General features: G+C 60.5%; 1 protein-coding gene and 1 long non-coding RNA gene across 5 annotated transcripts in view; one reads left to right on the forward strand and one right to left on the reverse strand.

Moving 5' to 3' along the window:
• RADIL (Rap associating with DIL domain) overlaps window positions 1-23,861 on the forward strand; it is a 61,971-nt gene that overhangs the window by 37,748 nt on the left and 362 nt on the right. Inside the window, exons 2-13 of one of the 4 annotated variants that reach the window (XM_029946358.1) lie at window positions 846-1,078; window positions 2,652-3,290; window positions 5,158-5,195; window positions 11,064-11,224; window positions 15,476-15,588; window positions 16,658-16,895; window positions 17,426-17,598; window positions 20,796-20,946; window positions 21,776-21,960; window positions 22,073-22,400; window positions 23,234-23,373; window positions 23,593-23,732. In XM_029946358.1, coding sequence (XP_029802218.1) covers window positions 846-1,078; window positions 2,652-3,290; window positions 5,158-5,195; window positions 11,064-11,224; window positions 15,476-15,588; window positions 16,658-16,895; window positions 17,426-17,598; window positions 20,796-20,946; window positions 21,776-21,960; window positions 22,073-22,400; window positions 23,234-23,373; window positions 23,593-23,732 — 2,539 coding nt within the window. Of the gene's footprint in view, window positions 1-845; window positions 1,079-2,651; window positions 3,291-5,157; window positions 5,196-11,063; window positions 11,225-15,475; window positions 15,589-16,657; window positions 16,896-17,425; window positions 17,599-20,795; window positions 20,947-21,775; window positions 21,961-22,072; window positions 22,401-23,233; window positions 23,374-23,592; window positions 23,774-23,861 lie in introns of all 4 variants that reach the window. The other 3 variants (XM_029946359.1, XM_029946360.1, XM_029946361.1) reach the window with 3 other exon arrangements.
• Window positions 18,783-22,538, reverse strand: LOC115298034. The gene is made up of 2 exons (XR_003911571.1): window positions 20,053-22,538; window positions 18,783-19,463 (listed from the first exon to the last, which is right to left on the reverse strand). It is a non-coding gene; the product is annotated as an uncharacterized LOC115298034 (long non-coding RNA).

Below are 23,861 nucleotides of genomic sequence, written 5' to 3' on the forward strand. Positions count from 1 at the left end.
TGTGGGCTTGTGTATGCTTTCTGACCTGGCTGTGTTGGGGGGTGGGTAGCCTTGGGAAGGAGCAGCCCTGCTGTCCTAGACAGAGGCCATGTGACTCGGAGGACTGGGGGTCGGGGGCAAATAGACAGCTTCCTCTTTGTAAACTGGGGTGGGGGGCTGTGAATATTTCTTGTCTCATGCAATCACAGCATGCACTCGTGTGTACGTGTACCCCCCGACTCATGCCCCCCCACTCATGCCCCCCCGACTCATGCCTCCACCTGCAGACCCATGCCTCCCCCTGCAGACCCATGCCCCCCCGCAAACCCATGTCCCCCCCTGCCTACCCATGCCTTCCCCATGCCCTCCCCGCAGACCCATGCCCCACCTGCAGGCTCATGCCCCCTCTCACAGACCCATGATGCACCCCCCTCACAGACTCTTGCATCCCCCCCGCTCCACCCCTCTGGACTTGTGCGCCCCCTGGACTCGTACACTCACACTCATGCATCCATGGGAATATGCATGTGCATACACACATGTGCACACACACTGGTTTGCTGGCAGGGCTTTGGGGACAGTGCAGTGACACACAGGAGCCCCTTCGTGGCCCAGCAGACATTGATACAGTCGGCTTGGCATCCCTAGGGGAGGGCTGCCATGCGGCTGGCTGGGGTGGGTCGTTGGGCTCCTGTGGGCATCTCCAGACATGGACTGTCTCCTCTAGGGGGCCCTGGCCTCACGAGGACAGGGTCTCGTGGCCTCCTCCACCTCTGTTGACAGAGCAGTGACTGACCAGTGTTAAAAGTGGGCCTGGAGGTCGGCCTAATTAGGCTCTGTTTACCCCCGTGTTGCTTCTGTTTCAGGGATAAACGCCCAAGCCCGGAGGCTGCAGCGGAGCCGCGCCAAGGGAACCCCAGCCCTGGCTTCAGGCGCTGCCCGGAGTCCCCCCACCTCCCGGCTGCGCCGCACTGTCAGTGAGACCAGCCTGAGCTCTGCCACCGCCCAGGGCCCCGAGGACCGTGGCCCTGAGACCATGCGCTACTCCCTGTACGAGTCGCCCCACCTGCTGCTTCTCCAGGGCTACAGCCAGCAGCATGTGAGCACCGCTCCCCCCCCCACCCCGCCCCCCCCAGCCACGCCCCCTGGGGGTTCCTCACAGCACACAGCCTGTGCACTCCTGTGGCTATGGTTGCTCTGGTGATGAGGAGGCTGGAGAAATGGGGTGATGGGGACCACCCCATGGGGCTGTCCTAGATTCTGGAAGAAGTGGAGGCTTTCCCTGTGCTTTGTTTCCAGAGCATTCTATGTCCAGGCTCCAGGAAGCAGCAGGGGAGAGGGCTCACCCGGTACCGGGCTCCTTTTCAGAGAAATGTCTGCCACCTTTCAGATGGCAACTTGGGCCATGACCTGCCCTGGCCTTGGGGTCCCGGTCACAGGTCTGCCTGCTTGTCTGGACGATGGCGGATGCTGGGCCGGCAGCTCCTGCGGCGCACGGCCTTGGGGTACCGCGGGAAGCCCTCTCTGCACCCCATACCCTCCAGCACCTTCCACTGCTTCTGCCGGAGCCCTTGGCCAGACAGGTGTGGCCCTCAGAAGCTCCTTTGCCGCCGCTCCACAGAGTCGGCTCTTCCTTCCGTGTTCTCTTGGTCATGCTGATGTGCCGAGCCCCCCCACCCCATCCTCCACGCCAGCTGTGCGACGGTGGGGCTGGCGGCCTTCAGGTCTCAGTGCCACCAAACCGGGCCTTGAGCTGTCTGAGCAGCAGTACTTGACAAGAGGCCAGACAGGGATCCAGGCGAGGCTTTCCCAGGGCGCGGGCTCGAGCCCCAGGATGGCAGACTCTGCACCGAGAGGGCGGGGAGCGTTTCCTCCAGAAACTTCGGTGGGGAAAGCGTGGCGGCTGGGCCTGTAGAGGTGAGGGTTTTCTTGGCACCCGCGTGCCTGGAGATGGTGCTTTTCTGTACATTGCATGTTAAGTCACCACCCCGGCTGTGAGTTTTAGTGTATAAATGGAGGGAAGGTAAGCTGAGGGCATGCCTGGTGTCACCACTCACACTCGGGCCAGCATTGGAGGCCCGTGATGGTGCAGACCATCACGGGCCAGATCTCATGAGGCCCTCTGGGTGCCGACTCCCTTCTTAGGGTGGCGTCCTGTAAGACGCAGCACTCAGGAAATGCAGACTCAGGAGTTTTCTCTTGGGGAGTTTTTCTCATGGTTTTGTTGCATCGCATTAGGTTTTTGGAGAGGCTGTCCCTGTGCTGGCTCCTGAGGCGTCATTAGCCCTCACTAAGCCAGAGCTGCAGAGGATGGTGCTTGCACACAGCTGGGCACGGATCACCCCGGGGGCCTGGCGGCACGTGGCTGTGCCCAGCTCAGCCCCTGTCTGGCCACTGGCGTCTTACAGCTGGAGTCCACCCTGGGTTTACAGTGTGCCCTGGAGGCTGCTCTGGGAAGCCCTCCTTCCCTGGGGACTGTGGGTGCCCCGTGCAGGGCAGGCATGGGGACAAGCATCGGGTTAGGAAGGGCTCCGGAGCAGGGGTGGCCCAGGATGGCAGTCGGGGCCCCAGGGCTTAGGGAATCAGGAGCCGGGCCACCTTTTCATTTGTTCCTGCTGGAGGATTTGCCCGAGGTGGTGTTCCGCCCCTGAGGTCTTGTGTCTGCATTGCAGGACAGCCTGGTGTACCTGCTCAACCGGGAGCAGCACACCGTGGGCCAGAGGACGCCGTCCAGCAAGCCCAGCGTCAGCCTCTCGGCCCCGGACATCTTGCCCTTGCACTGCACCATCCGCAGGCACCGGCCTCTGGGTCCCGAGCAGGCGGGGAGCAGGCTGGTCCTGGAGCCTGTCGCGGGCGCGCCCGTGTCGGTCAACTTCACGGAGGTGGGGGGCCGGGCCGTGGTGCTGTGCCATGGGGACCTGCTCTCCCTCGGCCTCTACTACCTGCTGCTGTTCAAGGACCCGGCGCAGGCCCAGCCCCTGCCTGCCCAGGCCCTGGCTCGCCTGCGGGCGGTGCCACGGAGCTGCAGGACATGTGGCACTGCGCTCCGGACCCGGGGCACCCCCCGCTCCGCCTCCACGCATGCCGCCCTCCCCCGGCCGAGGCTGCTGCACCTGGAGTTCGAGCCCGAGGTGGAGGATGCGCTGCTGCAGAGGATTATGACGCTGATTGAGCCCGGCGGTGATGACCACAAGTTGGCCCCGGCCTTCCTCCTCTGCCTGTGCATCCAGCACGCGGCCACCCGCCTGGAACCTGGCTCATTCGGGCAGCTTCTGCTCAAGATAGCTACGGCAATCCGAGAGACAGTCTGGGTCAGTCACTGGGTGCCATTTGCTCTATGGGGACCGTGGGGGCTGCGGGCAGAGCTGGGTGCAGGCTGTGGATGCCCTGAGGACCTCATGAGTCACTCCTCGGACCGGGAAGGCCAGCTTATTGCTGGTCCACACCCAGGGAGCCCAGAGAATCTGCTGTGGCACTTGGTCCTCATGGGATTGGCTATGGCATCATGCGCTCTGTTCTCATGTTGCTCCCCAAGACCCAGCCAAGACATGCTCCTGAGCACCGGATATGCATTTGTCCCGAGTGCCCGATGCTATCTGCCTGGACCAGTCTGGGCCTCAGCCTCCACTCTCCTGTGGGGCCCTTGTCAGCTCAGCGGTTGGGGCCCAGGGTGGGTTGACAATTGGACATTGAAAGGCATGCCTCCCTTAGGGTCTCTAGACCACGGCAACCCGCCTTTGGGCAGAACTTACTGTGGGCCAGCCTGTGCCCTGTCGGAGGCTGATTCGCATCCCTGGGCTCTGCCTGCTGCCCTCTGGTGGCTCCTGTGCCATCACAGAGACAGCTCCGGGCCCTGCCAGGAGGCTCTGCAGGCCCAGGGCCAGCGCTGCCTCGGGCAGCCTGGGTCCAGCACTCAGGGCCCCTTGACACCTCCTGCCCCTCCAGGACCCAAAGCCTGGCTGGTAGTTACACACGATCTCCCAAAGAGATGCTGTTCATCTTGGCCAGGCTTACCCTGGCTGTGTAGAAACTGGGTAGATTCCTCTGATTAAAATCCACACTTAAAATATTTGAAACATTTTAAAACCAAAAGCCAACAAGGGCTGTCACATCCCGGGGTTTGTACACATAATCCGTGTGTGTTGTGGCTCTCTGAGCCCACCTCCCACAGTTCCTGCATGGATTGATGTTAGTATGGCCCTGGTGTGGCCATTTCCCTCTGAGAGGTCATGTGCACAGGCCAGGTGAAGTCCATGCAGTACAGAGGCCTGAGCGCACCAGGGCTGTGGTGACCGGAGGCCTGAGGCTCAGGGGCTGTGAGTTTCTACACCGATTACTGTCTGGTCCTAAGTCTGCCCTGGGCCAGACATGTACTAGGAAGTCAGGCACTAGGACGTAGGAGCCATACCCCATGCCCCACGGAGGAAACCAAGGCAAGGAGGGTGTAACTTGGTTGTGATGGAGTATAGAGGAGGGTGGGGAACCCTCTTCCAGCCTGGGCCCGAGCATCGCCCGTGGCTGTCCGTGGTGCACCTGGGATCAGGCTGGCCCCCCACCATACCCCTGTACTCCCATACCCCCGTACACGCATGGAAGCCGAGGCTGGTGGCGGTGAACTACCTTATCCAAGGTCTGCAGCTCACCAAGGAGTCAGAATCCAGGCTACACCCTGTGACAGCTCGTTACTAAAGCAAGAATAACTTCTCGATTAAAAGTGACAGAGTATGTTGGCTAAACGGTGTCCTGTCGGGATGCTTAAATGTATTTGTAAACACTCCACACATCTGTCCATTTATCACTGCAGCCAATGGCGAAAAGCTATCTATGAAGCTTAACTGTACGAGTGTGAGTAGAATCTTCGTTCTGGCATTTGTAAAATGTCTGATCTGCTTTCCTCTCAAAGGGCCGCTTGTTTAGTCAGCTAGATGGTTGTAAATCATTTCTGCTGCAAGAGGTATGCAGATCATTTTCAGGGATGGAATGGAAAGATGTCACATCACATGGAAAAGTGTCCTTTCCAACATGGGTTCGGGTAAACGGTCGGCAGGGTACAGGATGTACGGCCACAATAGTGCCATATTTGATGTGGATGGTGTACTTTGCATTTAGTGGTGTTCTCATTGAACACATCCTGTGTATCCTCTTTTCTCACATTTGCTTTTTTGTCTCTGGTTGTAGGAGAAAACCAAAGAACTAGCGGAGAAGCAGGCGCACCTGTAAGTATGGCCCAGTCACTGCCTCTGTCCCTTAGGGAGGTAGTTCCCCAGCAGACTTGCACTTCCCTCTGGAGCCAGGACCCAGCCCTTCCCCCTCCCCCAACTCTGGGGTCCTCCTGCGTTGCTGTCAAACTATCCTTCTGTCTCTGAATGGCTGTTGCTGCGCTTGCCACCCTGGGGAGCGCTGTGTTGGGGGTGTCTCTCCAGAGCACCTGTGAGACCGAGGGGCGAGGCCCCCTCTGCAGTCTTGTCCTGCCTTCGCTTCCCCTGATGACTGTGCTAAAGCGAAGCTGCCTCTTCAGGAAAATGCACAACTCCCGACTTTGAGATGAGGGTGGCGTGTTTCTGTTCTCCCACATGTGTTTTCCTGGAAAGCACCGCTGATGCTCACACACCGCTGCTGGGAGCCATTTGGCGTTAACAGTGAAGACGTGCATGTGAGGGGACCCAACAGTCCCGCTCATACGGAAGGGCCTTCGCATGGAGGGCAGGAGACGTGCTCTCCGTGCTTTGTTTGCAAGTGACAAAGTTGGCAGAGGGCTGTGTATTTGTACGGTGGATGCTCGGCGACAGTGAAAGTGAACGTGCTATGTGCTTCCTCGTGTATTGGAAGCTGAAAACAACGCAGAGCAGACAGAGCTCCCAGAAGAGCACCCACGACGTGAGTGCGTGTGTGCATGAGTGTAAGTTCATGGCTAAGCCACCCAGTTAAGGAACGGACATATGCAGTCACCCCGCAGAGAGCCACACTGAGGGGGGTGGTCACTGCCCATCGTCAGGGAAGGGCACACAGCACCCGAAGTCACACCTTGGTCTGTGGTTTGCTCTGTTCCCGTTGATGCTTCTGCTCTAAGGACGGCCCGTTTGTGAACACACCGTTGTGTCCGTGCCCGCTCAGGTGTCCTCTGCGGCCCCAGAAAGGGAAAGGAGCAGTTGTCACCGCCCCCCTTTAGAAGGGAGGGAGGAAGCCTGGCTCAGGAGCAGCGTAGGTTTGTAGTGGTCCAGCTGCCGCCCCCCAGGCCGGAAGTTGAGCACGGATTCCTGCCACTTGCAGGCGTGCGCTCTCTGGCTCCCGTTGATATCAGGAAGCCAGGGCAACGTCCTTGGAAGTTGCCGATGAGCGATGTGCCTCTGAGGCGTGAGGCTGCCTGGGGAGGTACGGTTCTGCTGCCCAGCTCACCTGGGCAGCGCTTGATAGGGACCAGGCCCCACAGGGGACCCCCAGCGTCAGAGGGTGGCGGCTAGCTCGCCCGCGCTGGAGGGGATGTCACAGGCCTAGGCGCACTAGGTGGGCCTGCATCCCAGGGGTTTTCTGTGCGAGGGGCTGGCCTTGGGGGCCCAGTGACGGGTGTGGCGGCCGCACCCCTTGCCCTTAGCTTTGCTCCAGGACAGCTGGACTTCCAGGGCAGGGGTGGGGTGTGGAGGTGATTGAGCTGAGGTTTTAGGGGCACACGCAGCCCTTTCCCCCCAGGTGCCTCCTCTCACATTGGTGCCTGTCTGCAGGGTTACCCTGCTCACCGGGAAACCACGGCCTTCCCCACAGCAGCTCGTGCCGTTTCATGTTCTAGAACTTGGGTTGTTAGGGCCTAACGCCTGTGTCCTTCCCCAGGGACTGTTCTACCCCCCCCCCAACTTTTAAAAAATTATGAATCACTTCCAAAATAAAGAGAAGCGCAGACTATATTAATCACCCAAGACTCCACACCTGAACTTCGCCTTATTAACGTTCTGCCCCCCGGGCGTCAGGTCGTTGTGTGGTGTGCTTCTGTTTAAATTCCTACCGACCGAGGACTAGGCACTCCCCACTTCTGCTGCACCTGCAGTCGTCACACCCTTTCTTCTGGGAAGTCATGCATGTGGGTGCGCGTTAGCAAGTCTTCTGAACCCCAGCTGCATCCCTGGGATTACACCCTTCGTGACTGCTGAGTTTTTAGGATGGTGAGGCACAGTTTGCTGACCTCTTAATTAGGGTTTTCCCATCTGAATTCATAGGTCACATTGACCTATGATTTTTTTCTCATTGCCCTTGTCTGGCTTTGATAACAAGGTTCGCGGAGACTGAAGTGGGCCGCCCTGTGAGTTTTCAGTTTCCTGCATCGGATTGTCTGAGGTGTGGACTTGGCCTTCGCAGGTTTGCTAGAAGTAAAAAGTACTTTCCCTATAGAAGCGTGTGGATGGCCTGGTTTTGCTGATGCCATTTCTTCGGTGATTATTAGTCTATCTTGTTTTCTAGTTCTGCTTACGTTGATTTTGGTAATTTTTACTTTTGTTCTCAAAGTTATTGGAATAAAATTGTTCGGTCTGTTCTCTTTGGACTTATCATCTCTCATGTGTTTGTAGTAATACCCTGGAACTTATGTTGGCTTTGTCTCTTGCCTCTTTCCTCCCTGATTTATCTTCCCAGGGATTCATCTCTTGTCTGTTTAAAAGGGCCAGTTGTGTCTTTTTTGTTTACGTTTTCTTTGATTTCTATTCCATTAAAGTCTTTATTATTTCCTTACTCCTGCATAATTTTTATTTTAATTTTCTCTTTGATTCATGAATTATTTGGAACATTTTTTGGATTTCTTAAATTTTTTATTTATATTAGCAAAAATGCTCTGATTCTGTTTTCAAGTATTTCTCTTCTATATGCTTCCCATGTGGGTTAAAAAAATTATAGCCTTGATGCTTGGCGGGCTCAGGTGGAGCATGTGACTCTTGATCCCAAGGTTGTGAATTCAAGCCCCACGTTGGGCGTGGAGTCTGCTTTAAAAAAGTATATCACAGCAGTGATTGATTTGATTGGGTTTATTTTTATTTTATTGTGGTAAGAACACTTGACATGAGCACTACCATTTTAAATTTTGAGGTGTATAATTGCCATTTCCGGTCTCTCCCTGCCCACCGCAGCCCCTGGCAGCTGCCACTCTGCCCTCTGGGTCCGAGTTGGGACTGTTGAGAAATCTCATCTGACCGGCATCATGCAGTGTTTTTCCTTCTGTGATTGGCTTTGCTGAGCATGATGTCTTCAAGGTTCATCTGTGCCATCGCATTGCAGGATTGCCGTTAGTTTTTAAAGGCTGAATAACGTGTCATTGCATCTTGTACCAGGTTTTCTTTATCCCTTCCTCCATCGATGGGCATTTAGTGCAATTCCACGTCTTCCTTCTCATGCCTAGTCCTGCACGGATCACTGGGGTGAGAATATCTCTTGGAGATATTGATCTCCATTCTTTTGGGTAAATATCCAGAAGTGGTATTGCTGGATTATAAGGCAGTTCTCTTTAATATTTTGAGGAGCCTCCACAGTTTTCTGCGGTGACCACACCATCCCCATCCTGCATTCCCACCACCAGTGCACCAGGATTCTGCTTTTGCCACAGCCTCTTTCACACCCATTACCTTTTTCTGACGATGGCCATTCCAAGAGGTGTGAAGTGACGGCTCATCACGGTTTTGGTTTGCGTTCACCTGATGGTGAGCAAGGTCGAGCACCTTTTCCTGTGCCTGTTGGCCATCGGGATGTTGTCTTTGGAGATGTGTCTATTCAAGCCAATCGGGTCGTTAGTTTGTTGTCTTTTGAGTTATAGGATTTTCTTAAGTATTTTGGAAATATTTTGGATGGTTTACACACTTCTCTCCTACTCTGTAGGTTGCTTTTTCACCGTGAAAAGCTGTGCAGAAGCTTTTCAGTTTGATGTAGGCCCTCTTGTCTGTTTTTGCTTTTGTTACCTGTGCCTTTGGAGTGCTATCCATGAAATCACTCCCCCTTGTGCTCACCTGAAGGGATGGGCTGGACCCCCCCGCCCGGGGTTTGTGACCCTGCATGTGCCCTGCTGCTGGCAGGTGCCGTGGCTTCAGTGCGACCTCGCCAGGATTTGACACCCCAACTCGAGATGGCAGTACCTGGTGGTTTGGTTTTCAGTAGAGGCCTGTCTGTGCCTGGAGTTCTGAGAAGGGGAAATGAGAGGGGCAGTAAATGTTGACAGCAAAATGGAATTGGACTCTGAAGAGCCTGGTTAATCCTTTTTTTAATGACCCCAAACTCTTCATGCCTGTTTGTGTCATGCAAATGGACACCGAGCACAAGTGTGGAGCACAGAGCCCGGTGAGCACTGAGATGGAGTACAGGTGGGGAGGAAGAGCACAGGAGCACAGATGGGGAGCACAGGTGTGGCGCACAAGTGCACAGAGCACTACTGTGGAGCACAGACATGGAGCACGAGCACACAGAGCAAAGGCATGAAGCACAGCACAGGTGCAGAGCATAACACAAGTGCGGAGCATGTACATGGAGCTCTGCTAGAGCAGCAGCGGCTGGAGACCTGAGTAGTGAAAACAAGGAGACCAACAGAGAGGTCGCACCGTCGGGAACATAAGCAGTGTTACATCAGAACAACAAATGCGAAGGCACGAGAGGAACGTGGGAAAGGGAGCCTGAGGCCACCTTGGCCCATGGTGGCTGTCCCTGGGGATGACGCTGCCTCGCAAGCCTGCAACCCATATGGCCCCATGGCTTTGCCTGTGAGCCTTGTATCCCGAACACCGGACGTGACCCTCATAAACAGTGGGATGTCCCCGAGCTGCTCCTACTACAGCAAGGCTGCCGGGCAAGACTGGAGAGCCGGCGCCCTCCCCGGCTCCCTGGCGAGGAGCCTCTGGGGCTGTGGGGCCGCCCGCCCGCTGTCAGCCCTAGACAGACCTGCACCACAGCTGGGAAGGGTGATTCCCGTACGGACGGATCTCTGCTGGAGGAGTCCAGCAGGTGTGGTGGCGGCAGCACCGATGGCAACATCCTTGCTGCTGGCGTGTCAGGTGTCCTCAGAGGCTATTGTAGGACAGCTTGCAGGTGTGACGAGATGAGGGGCCGTGCCCAGAAGGATCCCTGTTGGCATCTGCACAGCCTCGGCCCATCCACCCCTCAAGCTTCTCAACAGGTGGTTTGGGCTGGGCCTGGGGGGCTTCCTGTTGCAGCAGGTGACCCCAGACACGAGGACCTGCGTCCTAGGGAGTGGATCTGGGCTTGGTGGGAGCCCCCCGGACCCTGGCAGCGCGTGGCCCCAAGGAGCCTCTAGGTGCCGGCCTGGGAGAGGAGCTCCTCTCCACCCCAGCCTGGCCGCCCCCAGGCTTGTAAGGGGGATCAGAGGGACGAGAAGTTTCCAGCCCATGCCTGGCACCTGGTGGCCTCATGTGGTGACTGCTGCAGCGGCATGTGCACGGCTCTGCCTGAGGAGGCCGTGTGAGGAGTGCGGGCGGGCCACCCCCACTGGGTCTCAGAGGCGGCCTCCACGAACCGTGGCCCTTGTGGTGGTGTTTTCTAACAATTACCTCTGCATCTTCAAATGATGCGTTCCCATTGCTGCTTCTGGATGCACGGACGTCAGGCATCATCTGACTGATGACAAGGTAGTTCTTAGCGAACCTTGCCAGCGCGTCTCCCAGAACAGAGGTGTTGCTGTTCGTTTGCTCTGAGTTATGTGAACTGAACACGCTGAAACCCCTGTCCCCTGTGCGTAAATGACGTGCTCGTGCGGCTTGTTCTAGCCGCTGGGGCTTGTCTCCCCGTGCCCGCACTCACACACGTCCTCAACACTCAGGTCCTTCCTTATCTCGTCCTGAAAGGGAAGATGTGAAAGTCGTTTGTTGGCGAGAATCCTTGAGCCCTGGCCGTGGCCCCTGGCGTCCTTCTGCGAGGCAGGAGGTTGACCGCTGGCCTCTGGCTGTCATGTGTCGAACGGCTTCTCTCTGCACCTCGTTTCCCAGCCTGACGCCGGGGGGCCGACGGGTCACAGCTGGTCCAGGAGGTGTCCCAGGGGAAACGACAGCCTGCGTTCGGCCTGCCCAGGTGACAGTCCAAGACTAACTCGTGGTCTCTTGTCTCGGCAGCCAGGAGCCCATCTCCTTGGCCGGCTTCACCCTGGCCGGCCTGGTCCCAGACCTGCAATACATCCTCTTCTGGATGTCCAACTCGGTGGAGCTCCTCTACTTCATCCAGCAGAAGTGCCCCCTCTACATGCAGGCCTGGGAGGGGGAGCTGGATGTCACAGGTACTGCCGTGCTGCGGCTCCCGGGCCGGGGGGCCGGCCGAGAGCCCTGTCACCTTGCTGTCCAGTCTCTAGAACAGAGGTGGCCTTGCATCGGGGCTCCCTCTGTGAGGGGGTGATGCTGGTGGTCGGGCTAACCTGGCTCCTTGCATCCTCGTGATTTTAGGTGCAGCGTGCTTTCCGGGGGGCGGTGGGCACAGGCCCCCCACATGCTCCTGGGCAAGAGGCCAGTGCTTTGGCCCTGGCCTGACCCTTATGGGTGCACCCGTTTCAGAGAGCAGACACGTTGCCGCTGGGGCCTGCGTGTGTGACTGTGGTGCGCTGGCTTCAGGGCCCCAACTGCCCGGGATGCTCGCGTTAGGGTGTGGGAGCCGCAGCCTGACGGGCTGAAAACAGACTGATGGAGCAGTCTAGGGGGGCTCCATGAAGGCGGTGTGTGCCAGGCCCAGAGACCAGGAAGGATTTCAGCAGCTGTGTGTGTCCATAGTGGTCCTGGAAGGAGTCCCAGGGCAGTCCCAGGGGCTAGACCACAGCCTCACGTGGGTGAGCCCGGTTTAGCCCCAACTCCCTCTCTCTGTGTGGCAGAAATAGCCACTCACTTCCCTTCCTCCCTGTCGTGGGGCTCCCGGGCAGGCATGGTTGGTGGCCCAGCCTCTGGAGGCTGCAGCTGAAGCTGGGAAGGAAGCCGGGCGGCAGGGGGCAGGCAGGCCGGGGCCTGGCCAAGGCTCCCGGTGGGGTCCGGCTGCTGTCTGTGTCCTCGGCCATGGGTTCCCAGGCAAAGAGCCCCCAGCAGACAGCTTGAGGTCCTGCTGAGACCCCACGCAGATGGGCTAGATTTCCCTGGGGGAGGGGCTCCTGGCCGTGATGGTAGGGGGCTTCGGTCTGTGTGGCGCAGGCTGTCCTACTCTGTGCCAGGCCGGGGACTGGCCGCACCGAGCTGGGGGGGTGAGGGGGGAGACCTGGCTGGGAGGCGGAGGCTGCGGGCCTGACCATGTCTCTTCTCGTTAGTCGTGTTGCTTAGTATTTTCTTACCCTCCACTTCCCAGTGAAAGGGACATTGGGAACATGCTTGGGCTTCTGGGGCCCGGGAATCAGGCCTTCCATGGCTATGTGGAGGGAAGCTCGGGGTCCTTGTGCGCCCCAGTGGGCATTCGGACCTGCTGGCCTGTCGTCTCCAGCCTTTGTTCCCCTGGGGCGGACATCATGCCCGATGTCCAGTTAGCCCTCCCAGGGTGGGTGGCTCTCTCTGCAGAGACCTAGGGCAGCTGCTTACCCAGCTTTCCCCACTGAACGTGACATAAATTGCCACCCCTGGGTGTCCCCAACGCCAGGGGGGTGTCTCTGCTCCAGCACCTGGGCTGGCCCGAGCTCAGTGTCCCTGGGACCCAGGCTCCTCTCTTGCCAGAGCCCGCTTGTCTGTCAGGGACCCCAGCTTTTCCAAGCAGAGGGGCCTCTCTTCTGGACGTGGCATTGGCCAGTGAGCACCCGGGCCTCTGGCTCGTCTGTAAGCGCACGTGGTCCTGTGTGAGAGGTCGGGGTGGGGGGCTGTGTGCAGCAGGGGTCCTCCCTGCTCGGGATCCAGCAGAGAGTCAGCTGGGGAAGCTGCCTCCCCCCTGCCCCCAGTGGCTCCTGGGCCCAGCGTCTGTGGGTGTGTTCTGACATCCCTTCTCAGCTGGCGTTGCCTCAGAGCCCCCCGGGCCCACTGCCCAAGCACAGGGACCCTGCGTCGGGCTGGTTCTCATGAAAAAGCTATTTGGGGTTGACTCCTGCTGCTTCGGCGGCTGCCTCCCCTCTCGGAGGAAGTTATTTTTGGTCCCAGGCCTGGGTGTCCTGTAGTCCAGGCAATGCTGGGAGAGTAAGCGCACCAGCCAGGGTCCCGCCTCCACCCGCCCTGGGGACCCCTCAGGGCGGGCAGCCGCGGCAGGAGCTGAGCATCCCATAACCAGTGTCCTGTGCAGCCCAGGCTTGGGGAAGCACACAGGAAAGATGACGTCACAGAGGGCAAAGGCAAGGTTAGAGCCGAGTCTCGGCCTCCTGACCTGCAGCGGGAGATTTCTGTGGGAAGAATTCTGAAAACAGAGGTCACATCCTGAACACTGGAAAATCGCCTTTCTGTTCTGCAATCTTTGTTGTCCGAAGCTCTTACCCAGGACGCCTCGCTCACACGGGCACGCGGAAGGTGGGCCCCTTGGGGAGGGTGCTGCATCCACTGGAGAGGCCATGTGGCTCCGCCTCAGCGCCTGCAGATCTGGGGGCGTTGAGGCGCGGGCTCCAATACCTTTAAAGGCTCACATGGGCGTCAGCTTAACCCATGTGACGGGGCGCCGGTGTTTCCGCTGGCTTTCCGGTGAGGGAGAGACTTGTGGCATCTGCTGGGAGCCTCCCTGTGGCCGAGGGGTCCTGGCTGCCTCTTCCTGTCCCTGTCCTCCTGCCAGATCCCCGCCCCCATGGGGGGTGGAGGCTGGCTTTCTGGGACGGGGGGCAGCCTACAGGGCGGTGCCCTGCCCCACGGCCAGGCCCTGCTACAGTGAAAGGTTTGGAACTCGTTTCTTGGCCCTGTTCCTACTGGCTTGGCTTGGCTATGAGTGGCGTTTGGTCTGCGGGTATAGAGTTCAGCACTGGGCAGGTTTGCGTGTCTCTCTAGGCCTGGGATGCCATGGCCAGTCGGGTGGCAGCTGGAGTATTGCTGGGGGGCCGCGGCTGGTCGGGGGCCAGCGGGTGGGGGGGCACCACGGCCGGTCGGGGGACAGCCAGCCATGCCCAGCAGCCTGTTAAGAGCCTCCTGCTTCTCGAGACCGGGGTCCCTCCAGCTGTCGGACTTGCCTCTACTCTGAAGCCCAGTGAGGCTGTGGGAGCCTCCAGATCCTTCCGGGGAGGGTCCCCAGTGGGACTCCACAGGCTAGGCTCTAGGGAGGCCCCTGGGCAGACGAGACAGGCTTCTGGCTTCCAGGTCCAGACAGGTCTCTGGGGCGTGTGCCCTTGGGGCATGTTCTGTGGGCCCTGGGGCAGCAGAGCCCTAAGCCCTGGAGGCAGAAGGTCTGGAATGGTGGTGCCTCCCGATGTCGGTAGGCATGGGGTCTCCGAGGGCCTCGCGCACTGTGTGCATTCTCGTTGTCCAGCAGGGGGTGGCTCCGGTGCTCGGAGTAGTTCTGGGCCCTGTCAGACCCAGCGCCTCCCCTCCCAGCCCTGGGAAGAGATCGAGACACCACGGGGGCCCTGCTGTGTGTCAGTGAAAAGGCCGCTGTAGGGGTGCCTGAGGGGCTCAGTCTGCTAAACGTCGGCCTCTTGATTTCGGCTCCAGTCATGATCTGGTGGTTTGTGGGTTTAGCCCTGCATTGGGCTCTGCACTGACAGGGCAGAGCCTGCTTGGGATTCTCTCCCTCTCCCTCTCTCACTGCTCCTCCTCTGCTCATGCCCTCTCTCAAAATAAATAATAAACATTAAAGAAGGAAGAAAAGGCTGTGGCAGAACGAACAAGTGTGGAAAGCCGCTGGCGCTCGCCTACCCTAAACACACACGTCTGGGCTGCCCATTGGGCCTCCTGCACTGAAGTGAGGACCTGAGGGAGCAGGAGCCAGACGTGCGGCCTCCAGGCCCCGGAGGGACACCACATGCATCCCATACTCTGGAGGCCCCTCCGGGCGGCTCTGCCCTGGCAGGGTTCTCTGCTGCTGGGGTCCCTGTGGCCAATTTGGCCTCTTGACTTCGCAGGAACCTATCCCAGGAGGCACGTGGCATCCACCGAGCTGCTCCTGGCCCCGCTGGGCGGTCCTCCCTGCCAGCCCCCCAGGCTCAGCTCCAGCTGGGATCAGGGGAGGCCCGCCTGCAGGGGTCTGTTGCTTCCGAGGGCCCTCCCGGAGCTGGGCCCTGCGGTCTCTCCCAGACGCTGGGGGAAGAAGGTGGCTCGGAGGCCGTTTGGGTTTCTCTCTTCTGGGAAGAAGGTCACAATTCTGGGGAGTGACGCCTCCTAAGGAGCTTTGGCCAGGTGTTCCTGTGACCTGGGTCCCGAGTGAAGTGACCACAGGCCGTTGGGTCAGAATCCGTGGCGCTGGGGCTGTGGGGTCGAATAGGAGACGGGTCCGGATCTGGTCATTCAGGAATTGGGATTCCCAGCCCTGAGCACCCCGGGAGGTACGCAGTCAGGCTTGGGGGCAGCCGGCCATGCGAGACGGCTCCACAGCCCTGGGGTGGGGTCTCGGGCGCGTGCAGTTTGGGGGAAGCACACGGTGACCATGTGCCGCTGTCCCCGTGCAGGTTCCAGGGAGTCCCTGCTGTCCTGCACGCTGACGGCCAGCGAGGAGGCCATGGCCGCGCTGGAGGAGGTCATCCTGTACGCCTTCCAGCAGTGCGTGTACTACGTGTCCAAGGTGTGCCGCCCGGGGCGTCCAGGGCGCATCCCCACCGTCACCCAAGGGGTTTGAGCTCGAACTGCCGCCTCTGCGCCTTGAGCCCCGACTTCCAGGTCCTTGCTTTCCTGGCTCACATCACCCCCATCCCATGAGCCGTTGGCTGCGCAAACGCCAACAGTGTCAGGGAGCAGGAGGGTGGCCACTCTGGCTGTGGACAGGGTGCTCATTGCTGTGACCAGAGATGGCGTTAGAGCCTCCAGTCGGGAGGAGCAACTTACCCAGTCCCAGCACATGGAGTGGGGTGCAGGGTGTAGTGGAGAGAGCAGGGGCCCCTGTGGCCGGTACCCCCCACTGGGGGGGCCCAAGGGGACTTTCTGAGTCTGGGTTCTCACTTGGGTCCTGGGGGGAATTGTGTCGGCGGGAAGCAAGGGAGGCTGGCAGGACAGGGCATCCTGGCGACAGAGGTGGGAGGAGAAAACGATCCTGTGTTGTCTGCCTAGAGTTCAGGCAGTCGAGTCAGCCAGCTCCATGGTCACCTAACACTGGAGGGCATGAGGTTGTGTCTTCGCTGAACAGGAAGGAGCTCCTCCAGTCCATGTGCTTATGTCTGCCCCACGGGTCTGAACGGGGCCGCTACTGCCCTTGACCTGTCTGTCGTCCCATGACCACCTTGAGACGTGGTGTCTGTGCAGCCTCCCCTTGGAGGTGATGCCTTTGCTCATTTCTGGGGAGCAGCTGTTACAGCCCTGTCCTCCCCAAGATGACTCTGGGCGCCCACTGTCCCTCCCGCCAGGCCTTCCACCAGGTTGGTGGCCATGGTCCCCAGTCTGCTGCCCCTGTCTCAGCTCTGTGGGAGGGTGTGCTCCTGATGCAGGGGGAGGGTCCTGGCAGGAATGTCGGGCCAGTCAGCTGCCCCCCACTCTGTTCCCGTCTGATGGAACAGGACCCATGGGGGATTCTCAGCAGCCCTTTTGCCAGACTCTGTGCACCTGCGGATGTCCTCTGCCCCTGGGACCCGAGCTAGACCTGAGTGCCTGTAGCCCTGGGGCCCCGGCGGATGTGGCTGGTGTTTCCCTCTCTCCCCCAGTCCCTGTACGTCTGCCTCCCGGCCCTGCTGGAATGCCCCCCTTTCCAGACGGAGCGCCGCGAGAGCTGGGGCTCCGAGCCCCAGCTGCCAGAGGAGCTGCGCCGGGTGGTGTCTGTCTACCAGGCCACCCTGGACCTGCTGCGGCAATTCCAGGTGCACCCCGAGATCGCCTCCCAGGTGCTGGCCTACCTTCTCTTCTTCTCCAGCACACTGCTCTTCAACCAGCTCCTGGACAAGGGTGAGTGGGGTGGGCCTGGTGGGCATGTGCTGCTGGGGCCGGCGTCCCTGTGGGGTGGGGGCCCTCACAGGTCTTTCCTGGTCCATTTTACCCCTCAGCCCTTGGCTGTGGAAGGAGGGACAGGCTCAGAGACGTGACATGGCCTTTGTCCCTGTCCCCTCGCTTCAGCTGCCAGTCCTTTCCGGCTGGGGGCCCTGCCAGACTTGGGGAGATGAGAGTGAACCCTTGGCGCACATGTGTCGCAGGTGTGGCCTGCCCCCGCCCGTCGGTATCCGCAGGCAGCATCTGGGCCCATGGGGCCTTGCCATAGGTGCGGACTCCTCTCTACACTCCGACTCGGTAGCTGTCACAGCCCCCCTACCACGTGCTTCACCTCCCCCTCCCATGCCCACCCCACCCAGAGGGGGCCCAGAAGCAGGCCGATTGCCTTGGAAACCAACGTAAGGTGCTCAGGCCTGTCAGCAAAGGCTTGAAGTACAGGGTGGGGGTGTGAGGGTGGCCAGCACTGCATCACGTTTATGCCCCTCCAGGCCCCTCTCTGAGTTGCTTCCACTGGCCCCGAGGCGTCCAGGCCTGCGCCCGCCTGCAGCAGCTCCTGGAGTGGGTGAGGAGCGCTGGCTTGGGGGAGGCTGGAGAGCACTTCTTCCGGAAGCTTTCCTGCACGCTCAGCCTGCTGGCCACACCCCGCGCCCAGCTTATCCAGGTAGGAGGAGTGCATGAGGGGTCCCGCTTGGGTCACCAGCTCACAGACCAGGCATGGGCCACAGCTGGGCTTCGGAGTCTCTGAGGCCCTATAGAACAGGGTCCATTCCACTTCCATTCCTCCCCGAAGGCGGGATAAGTTACCCCCCACTGGGGTCTGTGTCTGGTTCCTGACCCCACATGGCACAGGGCTCTGGACAGAGCCTGAGGTGGGGAGATGGCACTGTCTGGTAGGCCTGATCTAAGGACATGAGTTCTTAAAAGGGCAGATGAGTGGATCAGATTGAGGACTGGAGGGGGCCGGACTGCCTGGCTGGCTCTGCAGGTGGGCCTTGGGCTGTCTGGCCTCCAGAAGCTAGGAACAGCCCTCAGCTGCAGGCCAGCACGGAACCAGGGCCTTCTGTTCTACTGTCACAAGGAATTGAATTCTGACCACCCCCAAGAGCAAGGAGAAGGCACCCTCGCTGACTCCTTGGTGGGGGACCGAGGCCAGTGAGTAGGTGGCTGGCCCCCCAGAACAGGCAGAGGACGTGTTTGTGGTCAGGTATTGGAAGAGCAACAGGAAGCAAGTCCAACACCTCATGCTCCCCCACTCGTCGCCGCTGACCAATGAAACCAGACCAGCGTGTCCCTTTCCTGCCTGCCAGTCACCCTGTGTGCCAACGGGCCATCCAAGAGGCAGGCAGGGCCCGTCTGCTGGAAAATCAGCGCCCCCACTCCGGGGCCCGCAGCACAGAGATCTCTCAGTTAAGGGTGGCAGCCGCCTGCGTGGCATGACCTGCCTGGTGGTCGTCTCCCTGCACCCTCCCAGTGACGCTGCTGGCTTAGCCCCGGTCCCCCTCCCACCCCACCCCCGCCTGGAACGGTGCAGCAGGGACTTGCTCTTCTGAGTTTTTTGTTTTAATTCTACAAGTGTGACTTCACTTGAAAAAATTCAGAAAATGGGGATATCTGGATACGGATCACACGTTAAACAAATGCATTTGCTTGGCTCCCTCCCAAAATATCACTAAACAAAGGCAAAGCATGAGCCCTGAAGGACAAAGCCAACAAGGGGAAGAGGAGAGCTGCGGGCCCGCTGGGAAGCGGAGGCCGGGTCACAACTGCCTGAAGGAGACGGAGCCTCCAGCGCAGGGCCGGCGGGAACCAAGACCCTGTGGGCGGACCACACATCACGCCAGGAGGTGTGTAAACAAATACATGATGGAGAAGAGCAAAAAGCCAAGAGTGGCTCTTATAAAGCATGAGAAAAGTGAGGAAGTACAAATTGCCAACATCAAGATGGAGGGAACATTATTCAGATCTTACACGTAAAATGAATTGTGTCTCAGTAACACTGGGGAGAAATAGTTAAAATTAATACCAAGGGGCTCCTGGCTGGCTCTCGACCTTGGGGTTGTGAGTTCCAGTCCTCCACGACGGGTATAGAGAATACTTAAAATCTTGAAAAGACGGGGCCTATTCTCTCCCTGCAGCTCTGCCCAGCAGCGCAAATGCAGGACCGGGCTGAGCCAGAGGCAGGCCGGGGCCTCCGCCCTCCCCTCGTGCTTCCTTCTAGAGCGTTTAGAACAGAGGGTCTCCCAGCTGGGAAAACCACGCTGTCATCGTGATGCCAGGAGCCTCGTCCTGGAACGGAGACCCTTCCGCGTGCTGGAGGCCCTGTGCTCTGCGCAGGAGGGGCTGAGCCGGCCGCGCGGGGGCCAGGGGCGCGCAGGCAGGGGCCAGAGGATGCAGATGCCTGTCCCCCCGTGAGCCCGCTGGCAGGCATGAGGGAACAGCCTCCAGCACGAGAGACGGGCACAGACGGGGCCCGGCTGGGCAGCATGAACAGCCACCATCCCACGTTCTGCTTCCTTGTTTTAAGCCCTTTAAAAAAAATGTGAAAACCATTTTCAGCTTGAAACAGACTTTTCAGGGAAAAGAAATCTAAAAACAAATTACATCCTCCTCTAGACAAGAGAAGAGAACCAAACAGATTCTTGGAAACTCGAACCCTGAGAACACAGAGGAAGGGTCCAGGCGCCAGACTGGAGGACAGGCCAGGAAAGGACCCGGACAGCGGAGAGCTGCAAGGACAGGGGAGCGGGCTGGGCCCCTGCTGGTGGCTTCTCGGCCAGACCGCTGGGCCCTCTGATGCCAGCCCTGGACGAGGCACAGAGTTGGAAACACCCGGAGAAACAGACCCGTGTGGGGTATGGGGCTCCCGGCAATGATCATGTGCCCCCAAAGCAGCCTCAGGACACAGTTGTCCTTGTGGCAGAGGCCGTAGCCCTCCCACAGGTCAGGCCTCCTGACAGGATGGATCATAGAGGCCCAGGGTCCAAACAGCAGGCATCTGGACAGAGTGGGAGGATGCGGCAGCCCGAGAGTACAGATGACCGACCCCGTCCCCTGCCCCACCTGCCCAGAGGTCCTGGAAAGCGCGGCGAGGACTGAGCAGTGTGGGGAGGCCCACCCTGTAGTTCGGGGACGATGGGCGAGCGGAGCCTGGGAACTTCCCAGAAGCTGAGCCATCACAGAGGTTTCCTACTTTGAAGAGCCACGCTGGGAGCTGGGCACCACTTGCCATGGAGGGCGCAGTGCCCCCCCCCCCTGCCGCCTACAGGGTCAGCCGTGGTCCTTGGGGCACCAAGAAGCTGCTGGAGCGTCTGTGTCACAGAAATGGGGATTAGGCGAGAGAATGCGAGAGAAGTTTCCAGAAAACAGGAGGGGAAGGGCATCCCTGGCCCATTGTAGGGTCATGGGTGACTGTACCTGTTATTCTGTTCTGTCGAGCATGAGCCCACCCTCCTCCCCAAGCTTGGGCTGCTCCTCCCCCTGCAGGAAGCCTCCCATCCTGGAAGGCTGTGCCTTCATGTGTGTCTGCCGCCCTCCGGGTCTGATTTGTGTACACTCTTCGGGGCAGGAATCTGATTGCTCTTTTCCTGGTATCTCAGCCCTGCCAGGTACTATCGGGAGAGGTGTGTTGAGGGGATGGAGCCCGCAGTGGGGTGCTTGCTGGCCACTCGGGACCGACTGCCCCAGCCGGCTCTCACCCTGGCTGCCCATGAGGCTGTGGCACCCCCCCCACCCCCCTGCTGACCTCAGCAGCCCTCAGGGGTGCCACGGCCCTGGGTGTGTTCGTTGGGAGCCCGGACCCTGCCCCCAGAGTGCCCAGGAGAAAGACCCTCTGCCCACATGCTCCTCCTTGTCCCCCAGATGAGCTGGGCGAGCCTGCGGGCCGCATTCCCCGCCCTGAGCCCTGCGCAGCTGCACCGGCTGCTCATGCAGTACCAGCTGGCCGCTGGCATGGGCCCCGTGAGCGCCTGGGAGCCCGGCGCCCGGGACAGCCCCGACGCCTTCAAGTCAGGTGAGCCTCCCCCAGGGCGGGACCCTGTGGGCCATGGTGGGGACAGTGGGGAGCTTCCAGTGGGACTTCCCTGGGAGCCCACAGGACCTCTGTCCCCTCCACCTGGGGCCATCTTCCTCCTCCATGCCCTGTCCTCCACCTGGGCACCTGGAGACGCCCCTAGATGGAGGTCAGGGAGCCCACAGTTCATGGCCTCTGGGTTAGGTTCAGGGTCGCCCTATCCAACATGGAGCCTGAGGATGGGCCCCACTTGGGGCACAGCCCACCAGGAGGAGAACAGGGTCTCCATGTTCTGTGCCAAGATGGCATACTTGCCACGTAGGTTCACACATCTATTTACAAATAGATTCACGTCTCTCCTTGTTAGCACACCTAATGACACAGATTAAGATAAGGTAGAAGATAGAGCTAGAAATAGGGCCTTAGGCTCCCACACCCAGGGCGTGGCCTGTGACAGGACTCCGGCTCCGCTGGCCCGGCTGGCCCCCCGCCCCGACTCCCAGGGCCTGCTGCCATGGGAGGGTGCTCGTGTTCTGGGACACGGGGTCCCGGTGACAGGGTGGGATGCAGTCAGTATGGCCCTTTGGCGCCCCAGGAGGGCAGGCTGGGGGTGCGGGGGAGGGGGCGAGGTGGCTTGGGCTTCGTCCTTTGTGGCCACCGGGCTGCAGAAGGGCCGGGAGAGGGGTTTGGGCGGGTGGCCTGTGCCGGGCCCAGCACGTGTGTGTGCCTCGTACCTCCAGCAGCGGGCAGGGCTGGCTGGTGAGCCTAGGGCCGGGCGGGAGGTCCCTCGGGGCCTGCACGGTCCCAGCGTTCCCACCGTCGCCCGCAGAGGACGTGCTGGAGTCCTACGAGAACCCCCCGCCCATTGTGTTGCCGAGCGAGGGTTTCCAGGTGGATTTGGAAGCCGACTGCCCCGATGAAAGCCTCTACCAGCATCTTCTGTATGTCCGCCACTTCCTATGGAGCCTGCGTGGCAGACCTGGTGTTGGGCCTCCCCCACCTGAGGGCCTCAAGGTAATGCTGGCGCTGGGTGATGGGGCAGTTGGGGGCAGTCTCTGGGGCCCCTGTGGGTCTACAGAAGGCAGGGGAGGCCCCTGAGCACTGCGTCCCTGTCTGTCTCCCCCAGGGACTGTCCCACGGCACCGCTGAAGGGCCTCTGGAGGCCCTGAGCTGCCCACTGCTTTCCCGGGGGGCTCGAGAAGCTGGCCATTTGCGCCCTCCTCCTCCCACCGGGGCTCCTCGCGCCCCGGGTGCTCCGGGAAGGCAGAGCCGCGGGGGCCCCCAGGCTGGTGACCTCCACGTGGACTCCTCGTGTCTGCTCACGCCTCCCGGCACCCCCCTGGGCCTCGAGCCCATTGTCCCTGACTGGCCAGAGCCCAGTGGCACCTGTGGGAAAACGCTCCAGGAAGGAAGGTGGAGTGGACAGAGTGCGCCTGGAGGTACAACTGCAGAAGGTAGGACCTGACCCCAGGCTCGCAGTGGCCCCTGGGCGGGTCCCCTTTGGGTCAGGGCTGTCAATACCTATCCATGAACACCCATAGCCAGATGGGGTGGGCACAGGGTGGCTCAGGCCCTACCCAGCCGCCTGGGGGACTAAGTCCCTGGGTACAGGGAGGGACGGCTCAGCCGATCTGCACCAGGTACGAGGCTGGTAGGGCAGGGGAAAGCCAGGGTGGGGGGGAGGGGAAGGAAGCAGAGGGTGCATGTGCACCTGCAGGGCAGAGCAGCCCCCTGTCGTGTGCCCCGAGGGCAGGGGTCACCGGGTCAGATCTGGGCCTGAGGCAGGACCCCTGCTTCCTTGTGCAGGGACTGCAGCCACATGCCCTCCCTGACCTCCGAGGCCAGAGGGCGCAGGGCCCGGGGTGGGGGACAGCGTGGGGGGCCGCAGAGCTGGAGTCCGAATGCAGGAAGGGGGCAGGGTCAGACGGGGGGACAGATGTGTAGGCACTGCTTGAAGGGTGGAGGAGAACGGTCTCAGGAGTGTTTCGTGGAAGGTGGGGGAGGGGGTCATGGGGGTACCTTGAGCAGAGCCCATTGCTCAGGCCTGGAAACAGCTAGGCTCCGGGAGGGGCCGCTGGCCTAGGCAGCCACGAGGAGGAAGGAGGAACCTCCCCTTCTGGGCATGTGGGGGTGTCGCCCACAGTCTGGCGGGGGGGTGTCCCCATCATGCCCAGACTGGCATCTCGCTATAGCCCTTTGGAGCATTTCCCTTGGGAGGAGCAGCGGGGATTGGGAGGGACGGGCTGCCCGCCCCTGCCACCAGGGACGCCTCTTCTCACCTGAGCAGGAGGCTGTGTGCTCCCCGCAGAAGAGCCCCCGCCGGCCGCCTCCAGCCGCAGCTCCAGTGCCGAGGACTTCTGCTACGTGTTCGCGGTGGAGCTGGAGCGGGGCCCCTCCGGGCTGGGGATGGGCCTCATCGACGGCATGGTGAGCGGCCCCCCGCCAGGCTCTGCAGGGTCAGGACCACCCCCTGCAGGCCCACCCCTCCTGCCATCATGGGAGCCAAGGGCCCAGGTCAGCTCCGTGGGGGTTGAGCGCTCTGTCCTCGGGGTGCTGGTCCCAGGCCTGTGGGGTGGGGAGGGTGGCCAGTGCCGCCCTTGCGGCCTAGCCTGCCCTCCCCTCCCTGAGGCCACTGCTTCCCCCCAGCACACACCACTGGGCGCCCCTGGGCTCTACATCCAGACGCTGCTCCCGGGCAGCCCCGCAGCGGCGGACGGCCGGCTGTCCCTGGGAGACCGCATCCTTGAGGTGAACGGCAGCAGCCTGATGGGCGTCAGCTACTTGAGGTACCCCTGCTCCGCAGCCCTGGACCCCATTTTAGATAAGAGTGAGTGGAAGCTGGGGTCCCAGCCCCCTTTTCGACCTGCAGCACCCCAGCAGCCCCACCCGGGCCCCTCGGGGCACTCAGGGTTGCA

Source organism: Suricata suricatta, chromosome 8 (genome assembly GCF_006229205.1).
Source record: "Suricata suricatta isolate VVHF042 chromosome 8, meerkat_22Aug2017_6uvM2_HiC, whole genome shotgun sequence".
NCBI classification, from domain to species: Eukaryota; Metazoa; Chordata; class Mammalia; order Carnivora; family Herpestidae; genus Suricata; species Suricata suricatta.